The 14,594-nt window shown below is 37.6% G+C and overlaps 2 protein-coding genes across 2 annotated transcripts; one reads left to right on the forward strand and one right to left on the reverse strand.

The window, feature by feature from the left end:
* Nucleotides 1-3,210: 3,210 nt before the first annotated feature.
* LOC131146415 (uncharacterized) lies at nucleotides 3,211-8,346 on the reverse strand. The gene is made up of 3 exons (XM_058096012.1): nucleotides 8,058-8,346; nucleotides 7,562-7,666; nucleotides 3,211-3,557 (listed from the first exon to the last, which is right to left on the reverse strand). The coding sequence occupies exons 1-3, from the start codon at nucleotides 8,319-8,321 to the stop codon at nucleotides 3,477-3,479; spliced, it is 450 nt and encodes a 149-aa protein (XP_057951995.1). The 5' UTR covers nucleotides 8,322-8,346; the 3' UTR covers nucleotides 3,211-3,476.
* Nucleotides 8,347-9,136: 790 nt separating this feature from the next.
* LOC131145708 (LEAF RUST 10 DISEASE-RESISTANCE LOCUS RECEPTOR-LIKE PROTEIN KINASE-like 1.2) lies at nucleotides 9,137-10,012 on the forward strand. The gene has a single exon (XM_058094905.1). The coding sequence runs from the start codon at nucleotides 9,137-9,139 to the stop codon at nucleotides 10,010-10,012; it is 876 nt and encodes a 291-aa protein (XP_057950888.1).
* The last annotated feature ends 4,582 nt before the right edge of the window (nucleotides 10,013-14,594 follow it).

The raw sequence follows: 14,594 nt of genomic DNA on the forward strand, positions 1-14,594 counted from the left end.
TTCAGTTTCTACCATTGGTGGAGTTTTCCTATAACAACAACTTTAAGGCTAGTATCATGATGGCATTGTATGGTCGGAGGTGTCGGTCTCCTCTGTATTGGGATGAGATCGGTGAACGACAGGTATTGGGGCTTCTAAGAAGGTTGGTTTGATCAGGGATAAGATTAAATTGGCTTAAATTCGACAGAAGAGTTACACGAATGTTCGCCGTTGTGAGTTGGAATTCGAGGTAGGGGGTATGATATTTTTGAGAATCGCTCCAATGAAAGGGGTGATGAGATTCGAAAAGAAGGGCAAGATGAGCCCGAGGTATATTGGGTCATTCGAGATATTTGAACGAGTGGGTCCAGTAGCCTATAGGATTGCATTACCTCTAACGCTCTCTTGGATCCAGAATGTTTTCCACGTATCCATGTTGAGAAGGTACAGATCGGATCCATCATATGTGATTTTTTACGAATCCTTAGAGATTGAGGATGCTTTGGCGTATAAGGAGATACCCGTTCAAATTGTGGACCAGAATGTTCAGAAGATGCATACCAAGGAAATACCATTGGTGAAAGTGCTGTGGCGGAATCACGTGGTTGAGGAAGCTTCTTGGGAATTGGAAATGAAAATATGCCGAAAATATCCACAGTTGTTTTGAATAATGGCTTTGGTAGCAGGATCGGTATGGGTATGTATGTAATATTCTATTATTGTAGTAATGATGGTATGTAATCTAGGAGAGTTTTGTAATATTGTGAGCTTCTGAGATGGTATGTATGTAACCACGGTATTCCTCTGCCATAAGTGAGGGTATGTATGTATTTGGGACGAGGCTACTATGTGGGTAGCCACTGGCTATTTCTAGAATCGGGATGCATTTAGGTATGTTGTTGAGTTGGTAAATGAAAGATTAGAAATTTCGAGGACAAAATTTTTGTAAGGAGGGGAGGTTGTAAGAAACCGAGTCGAGATAGCTGTATTAAATAAATAAGAAAAGAGAAGGAAAATTAAAAAGGTAAAAATTAGTAGGGCTCATCGACAAGGCTTCTTTTCTCATCAACGAAGTCTCTTGAGCAGCTCGGTGACGAGATTTAATAACCTGTCGATGGGGAGAAACCGAGGGATTTTGGAAATCCTAAAATCTCAGGCTCATTGACGAGTCCACCTTGGCATCGACGAACTTTCTTCTGCGGCCCGTCGACAAGGACATCGTCTTGTCGATGAGTCTGGCCGGGTCAACCAAGTTATAAATATCTAAATCACTTGCTTAATGAAGAAGAAACCAAAATCCCCCCCTCTCTCTCTCTCTCTCTCTCTCTCTCTCTCTCTCTCTCTCTCTCTCTAAGATTTTGGGCCGTCTCTTGCCGGAATCAACGATCCAATGTTACTATGTGGATTAGGAGGAGAATCTCTATGTTTATAGTGGATCAAAAATTCGTTTCGAAGATTTTTGGGTTTTAACCCAAAACCAAGGTAAGGCTCTGATTCTGTTTTCGTTTCGGTAGATATGTAGATAATAGGATTGTAAGGAAGTATTGTTCTTTGTTGTTTAGGTTTTGGGAACTTGATTTGTAGTTTTGGAGCCGTAGAGTTCGTGTTTTGGTTTTCGGGTTAAAGGTAAGGAGATTCTATTTATATCAGTTATTTTTGAAATCGAAATCAGTAGACCTGTAGTTTATGATTGTATGTATGTTTTGGCTACTTATTTGGGAAAATCTATAGGGTGAAAATACATCATTTTCGAGTTACAATTTTTGGGAAAAATTGGGGTCTTGGGTATCATCTCTGTTTTTGTTGGAAAATCGTATATTTGTATAAACTGTGGTTGTAATGACCCGAATAATAATGAGATTTAAATAAAAAAAGGAAGGGAAATGGAAACTGGAAACAGAAGGAGGCATTCAGCATTCGTCGACGACATTGCATTTTGGAAGGAAAAACAAAAAGAGGGATCCTCAGGGCTTCGTCGACGAAGGCTTAAGCAAATTCATCGACGAATACAGGGATTCATTGACGAAGAAATACCGAGAGGGGTTTTTAGGCCAACTGAATTTCGTCGATGAAATTACTGAAGGATTCGTCAACGAATGATGTGGCTCGTCGACCAAATCCCCTGTCCTATAAATATGGGAAAATCCGAATTTTACTTACAAATTAAGAAATTTGTCATCTCTCTCTCTTCTCTTCGGTTCTCCCTCTTTATTTCGTCGATTTCGGGCCAAATTTACGCCGGATCCACAATCCGAAGTCACCAAGATGCTCCTGGGGAAGTTCTCTCCAAATCTGCCATCGGGAGCTTTTTTCCCACTTATAAGCAAAGTTACAAACATAGTAAACTTAGATCATTTTAAGCACTCAGGTGTCCAATTCGGACATACAAGGTCCAAACTGAATGGCGTCAGTACTGACACGTCCGTTACATTGGCCTGGTCATGTTGGAGCTGACGGTACCCAAAAACTCATTCCTGAGAGTTTTTTCCCCACTTTAAAGCAAAGTTAGATTATAAACAAACTTAGTAAACTTAATTCATTTTAAGCACATAGATTACAATTCGAGCATACGAGGTCCGAACTGAGTGGGGTGAATTCCGATTGATCGAACTTAGTTATTTATAATTGTATCATTTTTTCTAACTATGTCTGAATGTCCAATCATTTTGTTATCAAATCATTTTTAATTATAGTATATACATATACGTTCAAACATTGTATACTAATTTTTTGTATAATTATCATTTTGTAGGGTTTGCGCCTGTTGCAACACTAAGACGATGCTAGGCACTACAGTCGGATGCACGCAACTTTTGATTTTTCCTGTATTTCTTGTTATCTGAATATAATTAATTTGTATATTTTAATTTGAATTTGTATTTGTATCTATTTGAATTTTGAACAATTTGTATTTTAATTTTGAATAATTTATGAATGTTTTAGTAATTTTGGTTTTATTTTATGTATATTAAAATGTAATTACAAGTTTTTACAAGAATTTTCAAAAAGAAAAAAAATTATTTCAAAGTATTAGTGATGGTTTGAAAAATCGTTACTAATAATAGCAGGAACAAGTATTAGTGATGGGTTTTAAATCGTCACTAAAGGCCTAAGACTGTCACTACAAAAGCTACATTTTCTTTGCTCCAAATCATCTCTAAAAGCCCAAGTATTAGTAACGGTTTAATAACTGTCACTAATAGTGTCACGACCTGCTCATTTTCTACACATTTTTTTTTTTAAATAATATCATCATATCATAAAATCAATACTACATATCCCACAATCCAGTTCAGTAGGTCGCCATCCACCTGGACCCGTGGGTACCAGGAATAGAACAGAACATACAACAGAAGCCTACGCAACAGAAAGTATAAAATTAAATACATCTCATCATAATGTGCCCGATACATACCAGAGTACTATAACCACTAACTCTCAGTATATACATCCCAAAAATAAATCTAGGGACAATTCTTACCAAAATCTAAGTGTCCCTACCAAGACTTACCCTTCGCAGAGGGCAGATAAACAACACTAACTCTGCGGGGCTTTTCCTGCTCTCCTATTTGGGGCTCCTGAAAAGTCAATGAAATTTAGGGGTGAGACACCTCTCAATAAGGGAAATAAACTAATACTAGTGTGTGGCAACATGAGTAATTCGTGTCTAACATATATCATATATGACACATTTAGTACTGTTTCATCAAATATGGGGAAAACATATATATATATATATATATATATATATATATATATATATATATATATATCAACATGGCAGAACATACTGCATTTTTATAACATATCTCATCTTATATCATAATAATAATATCATAAAACAATCCTGGTAGGTTAGCTGGCTGTTGTCATGTATTACCCCCATATGACTGGGTTGTGTGGCCCGAAGGCGGGACCTGACAGTGGTTGGCCGACCACTGCCAAGTCAATAGTCTAATCTATAGGTCTCATGGGTCTACCCAGACTGGTCCGTACACCAGGGGCGATAACAGCACACTTCTTGAACATAACCACATCGACCATCCAATCTCACACCACTCCGTACAACGGCATTAACACAGATATCATGATCACGAGAACCATGGACACATAGCAACGGTACTGTGCAAGTACTGGCCTAGACTAAGCCAACCAAGTTCTGATATCATATACATATATTGAAACCGTGGTACATAAATATCTCATATCATTTATTCTCACATCAATCATGTCATTTCACATATATACGTATATCATGAAAATCATCGGCCCGTACGCCGGTATTACACATTTTATCCTAACTCGGCCCGTACGCCAGCTACACATAGCACAGCCCGTATGCTGGAAAATCACATAGCACGGCCCGAACGCCGGCGAATCACATAGCATGGCTCATACGCCGGCAAATCACATAGCACGTCCCATACGCCAGAAAATCACATAGCACGGCCCTTACGCCGGCAAACATATCCACACACACACACACACACACACACACACACACACATATATATATATATATATATACAAAAACATCTCGGCCCGTACGCCGGTTTTCCATCATAAAATTCATATTCTCTACATTCCCAGAAAAACAGTATTTCACAACATTTTTACTCATGCCACACAGTAAATTTTCCACATATTCAACATACGATCATTTTCACAGTATTTTGCAAATATGAGACATATAAATATAATCATGTACATTTTCCATAAATCAAATGATAACTATATATATATAAGCATTTTCCAAAACAGTACTAGTTTAGTTTATCCCCTTACCTGATTCCTGGAAAGCCCTCAATAAAACTGCCCCGCACCTGCAGGGTTTCTAACTCAACACCTTGAAAATGAAAAATCTCAGAATTAAAGTTCAATATTTCGAAGAATACAATATTTTCCTCAACTACGAAAAAAACCCAAATATTGAGTTGAAAGTTTTTACCTAAAAGCATTCAAGTTTAACACTTGAGGGCTTAAACTTCAGTATTTTCATGTGCACAACATTTCTTATAACTAGCGCAAGACCAAATATGGCTTAAAAAGCCTTACCTCAACTCGGGGATGATTTCTAACTAACTTTCTCCCACGATCCGCTCTAGCAGATTCGGAGAGAACTCCGCCAAGAGTATCATGGTGACTTCGGATTGTCGATCCGGTGAAGATCTAACTCAAAATCGAAGAAAGAAGGAGAGAGGACCGAAGGGGAGAGAAAGGGAAAAAGTTAGCTTCTTAAAGAAGCTTTAAAATCCGGATTTTCATATATATAGAACAGCGGATTTCGTCGACGAGCCCGACCTTCGTCGATGAGTCCTTCACAAATTTCGTCGACGAGGCCCTGTATTCGTCAACGAAATTTAGGATGCCTCAGAACCCCTCTCGGTATTTTCTCATCGACGAAGCCCTGTGTTGGTCGACGAAATCTTTAAAGCCTTTGTCGACGAATCCCTTGTATTCGTCAACGAAACCCTACTGACCGCATTTCCTTTAGTCCTTCCAAAGTTCAATGTCATCGACGACCTCCTTCTGTTTCCGGTCTCCATTTCCCTCTCTTCATTATTTGAATACCATTTTATTCGGGTCATTACATTTAATAGGCCATTATTAGTGATAGTTTGAGAATCGTCACTAAAAGCTTGTCCCTGGAGTATTAGTGATGATTTAGTGACCGTCACTAATAGCGGCCTATTAGTGACGGTTATTAAACCGTCACTAATACTTAGCTTTAATGACGATTTTGAGCTGAAAACATGTAAATTTTATAGTGATGGTTTTAGGCTTTTAGTGACGGCACAAAACCGTCACTAAAAGTGCAGTATTAGTGACAATTTCTGTATTCGTCACTAATAAGTCTTAGTAATCGCAGATCTAGCGACTAATTTCAAACTATCACTAATACTGATCAAACCGTCACTAATACGTACTTATTAGTGGTGGTTTTGGGTTATTAGGGACGGTTTGAGACCATCACTAATAACCTTGTTTTTTGTAGTGTAATTTAGTTTTGATTATATATTTAATAACAATAGTTGTAATATTGGTGTTTGGCACAAGTGGGCTGTCCGGCACAACAAGTGTAACTCCTAAAGAATGGAGATACTTTCAAGTGCATAGAATGCTTCAATATATTGGTCATACACATTGATTTTTTTTTTACATGACCACATGGGGTTAATTTTCTAACTCTGATTGACAAATAGGAACTAGTTCCATGTCATTGTGTTTGTAGAAGCAAAAGCATTCGACGACATGGTCAAACTTTCTCCTTCTCCTTCTAGCATTTGAACAACTTCTTTCATTGACGGTCGATTTGTTGGATACCACTGAATGCACCAGAGACCTACAATTGTTAGCTGTTTTACAATATTTGCATCCCAGTCATTGTCAATCCCACTTCCTATAGCTTCTTGCCGTTCCAAACGATTGTAAATCCATTCTGGGAAGTAACATTGGCTGCTGCTCTCTCCTGACACACTAATAGTTCTCCTCCCGTCAACCATATCAAGCAACAACATTCCAAAACTATAGACATTCCAAAGTTCCTAGAGAAAACTTTGGGGCTATATAGCCCATAGTCCCTCTAGGGCTATTAGTAGTCATAGATATAATACTTTGTTCCTTGGAGCATAGCTTAGCCAAGCCAAAATCAGAGATCTTTGGATTGAAGTTTTGGTCTAGCAACACATTTTGGGGCTTTATATCGAAGTGAAGGATTCTTTGGTCGCACCCTTCATGCAAATATTCAATTCCTTTGCTAATGCCAAGTGCAATGTCTTTAAACTTATTCCAACCAAGTGAATTTTTAAGGTTTCCTGAAAATATGAACTTCTCTAGTGACTCATGTGGTAAGAACTCGTATACAAGAGCTCTTCTAAATCCATCGGCACAAAAGCCAACAAGGCGAACCACATTGACATGGATTCTTCCCATGGTTCCCACTTCATTTAGGAACTCTTCACCATTTCATTTTGTGATGTTAAGGATCTTTACGGCAACAAAGATTTCACTGGAAAGCTTTCCCTTGAACACTGTTCCATAACCTCCTTGACCCAACTTGTCCTTAAATTGATTAGTGATCCTTTTAATGTCAGCATATGAGTATCGTGTGGGCTTAAGAGTTCTGTAATCCTCCAAAAACTTCTCAATCTTGGCTTGATGTTCTCTTTCTGCTTTATTTGTGCTACAGAAACGATAGAGTCCAATTGATATCAATACAAGAAGAAACAATACTAGGCTTACACCTGCACGTTGAGCACAATCAATTAAAAGCAATGCATTATGGGAAGAGAACAAACGGAAGAAAAGAGGGTGTATAGATATATGCACCGGTAACCACTAGCTTGGCGGATGCACTTGCAAATTAAAATAGGCAAATGGGCGGTCAAATTCCAGAACTGCATTGCCACTCAACATTGGGAACGATATTGCTATGCCCTAACAACTATCATGTTTGTTTAAATAGCACTCATTTAATGCTAGGTAAATGAAAATTGGTGATGACAATTCCAGTCATTCTCTCACAGAACTAAGAACGAGGGAAAGTTTTAACATACATGTTTAGAGAGTAATGTATATGCACCTTTGAGTTTGCGAGGAGATTCAGGGACTTCATAACATTCAACTCGAGGTTCTTTGATGTTGTTGAGTCTGCATCTCTCGCCCTTTGCTTCACAATTTCTGCAATCTGGTTTATTCCAGCTGAGTTGAAGATCAAGCTTTTTGAAATTTATATTAGGAATAAATTGAGGTAGTGAGATACTGCCAATTTTGTTGCAAAATGCTATAGGCTGTCCAGACTCCATATAATCATCAGAAAAGATGGCATGAACTTTGCTGCTGGAGGTGCTAAGACAAGGGATGATCATGTTATCCACCAAGTCTCTATCTGGGGATGGTTGCGTACAATTGAATAAACTGTAGTTGTATCGTAAGAACTTTTTGAGGGTTTGGAAGGTAGAAGCAGATGAATTGAGGTAAGGAAGCAGGGTGGGAAGTAGTCTTGGAAGGCAATCATCTGGGTCAGAGACACGAATGACCTGAGATTTATAATCAATTCCCTTTACTAACAACCTTACATGCTCATGCTGAGGCAATGCCAAGTCCAGTGCCGTGTCATCCTGGTCAGTGCACGATAGAGTGAAGCCTCTTTGTGGATAGCTGCAGTGCTCTGGCTGGAGGTGCTGGAGCCGGAAAGGATACCGGATGGCTGGGCCGTGGTGGTGCCTGCACTTTGATACCTTGCAGTACTCATAAACCAATTGACTTGCTCCAGATTCCAAATAATTTAGAGCCCATAAGATCATCGTAAAAAAGAAGATCAAGGATGAGGATTCAATCATCTTCCCTAGATCTCTCTCTCTCTCTCCTTCTTCTTCTTCTTCTTCTTCTTCTTAAAGTTCTCTGTTCTTGTAGGCATAGGTAAATTTTGTGGATGAAGAATTTAAAGCAGGATTGGAATGTCCATATACAATTTGATGACAATTAAAGGGGGAGAAAAAAAACAATTTAAGTAGTAGATAATGGTCCGACAAGTTGATAAGCAGTTGAGGTGGGCAAACTTCATTTTTGTTTTCATTACATCAACTATACACACGCTTTTCTTTTTTTAATATATTCTCACTTTTAGCAAGAATATCATGCTTATAAGACAAATATTGAGAGTTTATAGATAACAAAAGTATTAAGAGTCTCCCAAAAACAACACCAACAACCAACTGAAACAAGACTACCAATCCAAATAAAGTTAAATAAGAAACAAATCTAATTAGGCCTATCAAAAAAAATAATAATAAAATAAATTACAATCAAAATATCTAAACCAACCAAACAGAAATTGAGAGAATGGACTAATGACGAAAGGAAGTGAAACCCAACTTATCTATTCAAATGATGCCTTTCAGAGAACGTGGTAAAGATGTTGTTCTTCTTAGATGACATTGTTACATGTTTACATACATACATACATACATATATACGTACGTATGTGGTCAGTAGGTGTTGATACACAAACTACAGTACTTGGATAGGGCGGTTAGATTTTGCCTTTATAAATGAAAAGATAATGCTGATATATCAAGAAGAAAGGAAGCATAGCAGTAGAGCAAATTCCCACTTGGATCAAACCTAGCTAGCTTTCCTGTTGGCACTAGCTAGTATGTTTCCGAGGACCCGCCTCTCACTGCAGATTGCAGTATTCTTCCTCCTCTTCATCCTGCTCCCTGAAATTTGCAGAACCAGGGGAAATCACCGTCATCATTACCCATACTGTCCGCCTTCCTCTTGTGGGAAGATTCACAACATAAGCCATCCCTTCCGATTGAAAGGGGATCCACCCAACTGCGGGGACAGCAGATATGAACTGTGGTGTGATCAAGAGCAGAATCGCACAGTAGTGCAGTTGTATTCCGGACAATACAACGTGGAGGATATCAACTACACAGACTACTCAATGCGGCTGGTAGATCCAGGCGTGCAGAAAGACAACTCCTGTTCTTTGCCTTCTCATTCTTTGGGTGACGGGAATTTCAGCTACGGAGATCCCTATGTCCTGGAGACTGATGGACGGAACAAAGCCATAACTTTTCTGGATTGTGCAGCTGCGGTAACTTATGTCCAGTACTACGTGGACATTACCCTCTGCGGTAGGGGCAATACAGCTGAGAATGCTCATTCCATCACCTCTTCTTCATCCCCTGGAGATTCCTGCCCCAACCATTCTTATGCTATCTTTGGACGAAAGACCATGTCAGATGTGGTGGACTCTTGCAGCATCCGAATGGTGGCCTGGGTTCAGAATCCACCAACAGCAGGAGATTTAATCAGTGATCATAATCATCAGCAAAATATTTCTTTTGCAGCCATCCATGACAAGCTGGCTTATGGGTTTTGGATTTCATGGTATAACTTTCGCTGCGGCCGGAAGTGCTTCGCAACGGGTGGCTACTGCCTCCGTGATAACAATACCATTACCTGTAAATGGTGCTATGTTTATCCCAAGATCACCTCCAGCCGCCCCTTCAAATGTGCGTGATATTTATTACTTCGTTTTCATCCATAAATACTCCTCTACAACTTAAATATTCAGTTCAGTTGAGAAAGTTCTGATCATGTTTATTGCTTCAATAATATAGGTCTCTGGTATGATTTTCTGTGGCGTAAGTACTCTCTCTCTCTCTCTCTCTCTCTCTCTAGAATTTGTAAGCTCACCACTTTGCTGTTTTGTTTATTTCATTCAGACGGTCTGCTATTTGGAAAATGGGTCATTGGTAAGAATTTCTTCCTTCAAGTAATAGGATATGAACTTTAACCATACATTGTATACATAGGTGACCCTTAAGGCTCAAATGAAGCATGCATATTGGTGACCAAGATTACTGGATTGAAAACGTGCACATGCACAAAGCACGTCTGAAACCAATTTTATAAGCTTAGAATGCCATTCGGGGTGGGGAAAAAAAATAAAAAAGATACTATAAGCTTATAACCTAACAAAAAAAAGAAAAAGAAAAAGGAACAGCTCTGTTATATGATTAAAAAATCATTCATGAGGAAAAGAGTCTTCCTGAAGTGCTTTATTTGATTCTATTCATGGCATGAACTGTTATTTAGTTCTTATCCCTTAAAAATTGAATCCACCTCAGTTCCCATGTCATTTTCTTTACTTACAACTTGCCAAGCAACCTCTTCTTTTTTTTTTTTTTAACTTTTTTTTAGGACTTTATATGTTAAAGTCGGCGTCGTTCTCCATATTTAGCAGAGTTACCAAAAACATTGCCTAATTACTACAAACATAACTATTATTAACAGCCATATAGCATCAATTTGCAACATGGTTGTAAAATTTAAACTGCTGACCAACCCGATAATGGGTTCGTTGAACTATTGAGACAGGTGGGTCAAGTCAATGATGGAACTAGTCCTGTTAGCATGGGATATAATATGATTCACATATACAAATATTTTTATTTAAAATATATAAAATTCAAAGTATACATTTTTCTTTTTCTTTTTTTTTTTTTTTAACGAAAATCCCAAAATTTATTAATAACCCTCACTTATGGCGGAACAATTCCGTGATTACAAACATGACACATGTGATTTACAAATAAACTATTAAAATCATCCAAAATATCAAAACCAATACAAGTCTATCATAATCCGTACTATTATTCAATTAAAACAATCTAAACATGCCAATATGTAATCAAAACAAACCAAACACAAATATATACAAATTACCTGCAAAATGATATCAAATACTTGGAAACAAAAACCAGAAGAAAACAAATGAGAACTAAATGAGGACAATTAAAGACAAAGACTTGAAATATTCATCTTATCCATACGAATGAGACTTCTAATTTTACTCGACTGCATATTACCTACAAAATATCTTCTCGTATTGCTTCTTTCGCTTTGATGAGTCAAGTAATTCGCAATCTGATTACCTTCGCTATACATTGAGGTTAATTTTTCAAAGTACATTTAATAATTAAATTATGGGTCCCCTGTTCAAACTTTGCTAATTGACATGTTTGAAGATATTTTGCAACCAAGTCAACTTGGTGGAACCCCCAGGAAGTCAGGCTGCTTTAGACTGAGTTGTACGGTTTGGTCTGGGTTCAAAATTAGGATTAACAATTATAAAATCATCAAAGTTAACTTAGAAATTACACTTTAATTACTTCATATTTCAGACTAAAAAATTTATTTATTTTCTAATAGTATAAAATATGTGTGTATGTGCGTTCCTCAAGATTTCCACGTCAAAGGTTTTTAGTTTAAACCTAATTTTGGAGGAAGTAGAAAGGAAGGGGTATTTGATAGGAGATGTGCAACCTCTCTGTAGCCTAGTCCCAAGGGACCTCAATCCACCAAAAGGTTGGTTCTAATAATTTTTCAGATGCCTGCTCAGCACATTACAAATGTTCATAGGATAGCAATCTTATTATCATGCCAAAGTATTGCTTGTTACATCTTACTCTAGTTGGTTAATATTTATGCTTATAATAATTGAACAATGTAGGTCTCCCAACTTATCCAGATCTATATCCTACCTCTGGTTTCCGACATGGTAAGTAGTTAAGATCTCTCTCTCTCTCTCTCTCTCTAGCTTTTCCCTTTTGCTATTTCTTAAACAGATGCTTTGATAATTGGAGGTTGGACCATTCGTAAGATTCTGAACTCGTTGAAATCATTAACTAGTGAAATTTATAATTAAAATAGCGGTACTACATTTATCATCCAAACATCACATTTTTATTTACCCACTACTTTATATGATTGTACCGTACACATAATACAATATGCACAAAATAGTGAGTAAATAAAAGTGTTACATTGAGGGGGAAGTAAGTATAACTTTTCAGTAATTTAAATGCACGTCAATTAAGAATACTCTTAAACACAAAGCAAGCCTACAACTAATTAAGCTAGAAGTTTTATTATTAATGTTACACTTATAACTAGTAGTATCAAAAAATTTATTGTTTATCATAATATTTATGGAAAAATAAGTGGTAAGGACGATTTGTGATTTTGAAGACCCCAAGGTCACGGGGTTGATTCCTCATTGAGGCTTTACGCTAGTGAATTACCAGGAGTGTATCAATGGGTGGATGACTTTCACACCTCGGGTTTGGTGTCATATCATTGTATCCAATGTGGCATGATGGTGACTGGAGTCCTCGGGTTATCAAAAAAAAAATAATTATAGGAAAAACCTAGGATTGTTATGTTACTATCAAATAAAAAGAAACAAGGAGAATGGCAAAAAAAAAAAAAAAAACCAAACAAAAGCACACATTATGCCACTACCATTCAAAGGTTTTACCTGTTATACTAAAAACATGCTAGAATCCTTTTAAATAATCAACCATATAATCAAAGATGATGAACTTTGTCCATTTGAAACAATGAACTATGCTTTCATTCTTCAATTTTTTGAATTAGAGAAATCAAACAACATGGGTCTTGTAGCTCTAGTTAAGAATTGAAGACTCAAAATTTGCCAAATTAAAAGGCTAAATGCAACCAATGAATGACTAAGAGCTTCTGGCCTCCTCCACTTTCCATCTTGGAAACTATTCTTTGTAAAGAAACTTCCAAACCGATCTAGGACTCTGAAGAAAAAGTATGAGGAGACAGCAAAGGCAAAAAGGACACAGCTACAAGAACTTTGAGGTGATTTCGAAACTTTACACCTGAATTCTGGAGAATCGGTGACAGATTACTTCTCGAGGATGATGGCAATCGCAAATAAGATGAGAATCCATGGCGACCAAATGACAGATGTCACTATCATTGAGAAGATTCTTCGTTCAATGACAAAAAAATTCAACTATGTTGTTTGTTCGATTGAGGAATCTAAAGACACTGATAGCATGTCCATTGATGAATTGTAGAGTTCTTTGTTGGTTCATGAGTAGAAAATGAATCGGCAAGACAAGGAGGAGCAAGTGTTACAAGCCTCGGCATCAAAAGGAGGGGGTCAAGGATGAGGAAAAGGCAGAGGTGGCAATGATGGTAGACATTCAAATCATAAATCTGAAGATTCTGATTTTCAAGGGAGAGGAAAAGGCCATGACAACAACAAAAATCATTCAATGCTTTCCAAGTCAAAGTCAGCAGACAAATCAAGAGTTGAATGCTACAGGTGTCACAAGTTTGGCCACCACAAGTCAGAGTGTCGTACTAATCTAAGGAGAGATGGTGGAAAAGCAGTCCAATTTTTTTGAGAAGGAAGAAGAAGTGTCTTTGTTGATGGCTTATCACGTGAAGGAGGAAACCCACAAGAAATTCTGGTGGTACTTAGACACTGGCTGCAACAACCATATGAGTGGAGAGAAGTTTGTATTCTCTGAATTGGATGAAGCTTTTCGTGATGTTGTGAAGTTTGGTGATGGCTCAACAGTCTCTATTATGGGAAAAGGAAAGGTAGCAATTCAAACCAACAAAAATTTTATTCAAACTATTTCTAATGTCATCTTTGTTCCAGATTTGAGAACAAATTTACTCCGTGTTGGTTCATTACAAGAAAAGGGATATGGAATCTCTATCAAAAATGCAGTCTGCAGAATTGAAGATGAGAAGTTGGGCTTGATAAAGTCAATATGATAGCCAACAAAATGTTTCCATTGTATCTCCATGACACTGCTCACTCGTGATTTTCTGCAAGATTGGGAGAGAAGGAATGGCTATAACATTTTTTCTATGGGCATCTTAACTTTGGTGGGTTGAAGACTTTACAACAAAAGAATATGGTGACATGCAGGTCTTCCTCAAATTACAGCTCCTTCTGAAGTTTGTGAAGAATGTGTTGTTAGCAAACAACACCGTAATCAATTCCCACAAGAGAAATCGTGGAGGGCGAAGGCTGCACTGGAGCTTGTCCATTCCGACATTTGTGGGCCAATAACTCCATGCTCTAGTGGAGGTAAGAGACATATACTTACTTTCATTGATGATTTTAGTTGTAAAAGCTGAGTTTATTTTTTACAGGAGAAGTCTGAAGCCTTTCTAGACTTTAAAAGCTATAAAGCGCTAGTTGAAAAAGAAGTTGGTAGTCCCATAAAAATTCTTCGCACAGATCGGGTGGAGAATATAACTCACAT

Source organism: Malania oleifera, chromosome 13, assembly GCF_029873635.1.
Source record: "Malania oleifera isolate guangnan ecotype guangnan chromosome 13, ASM2987363v1, whole genome shotgun sequence".
NCBI classification, from domain to species: domain Eukaryota; kingdom Viridiplantae; phylum Streptophyta; class Magnoliopsida; order Santalales; family Ximeniaceae; genus Malania; species Malania oleifera.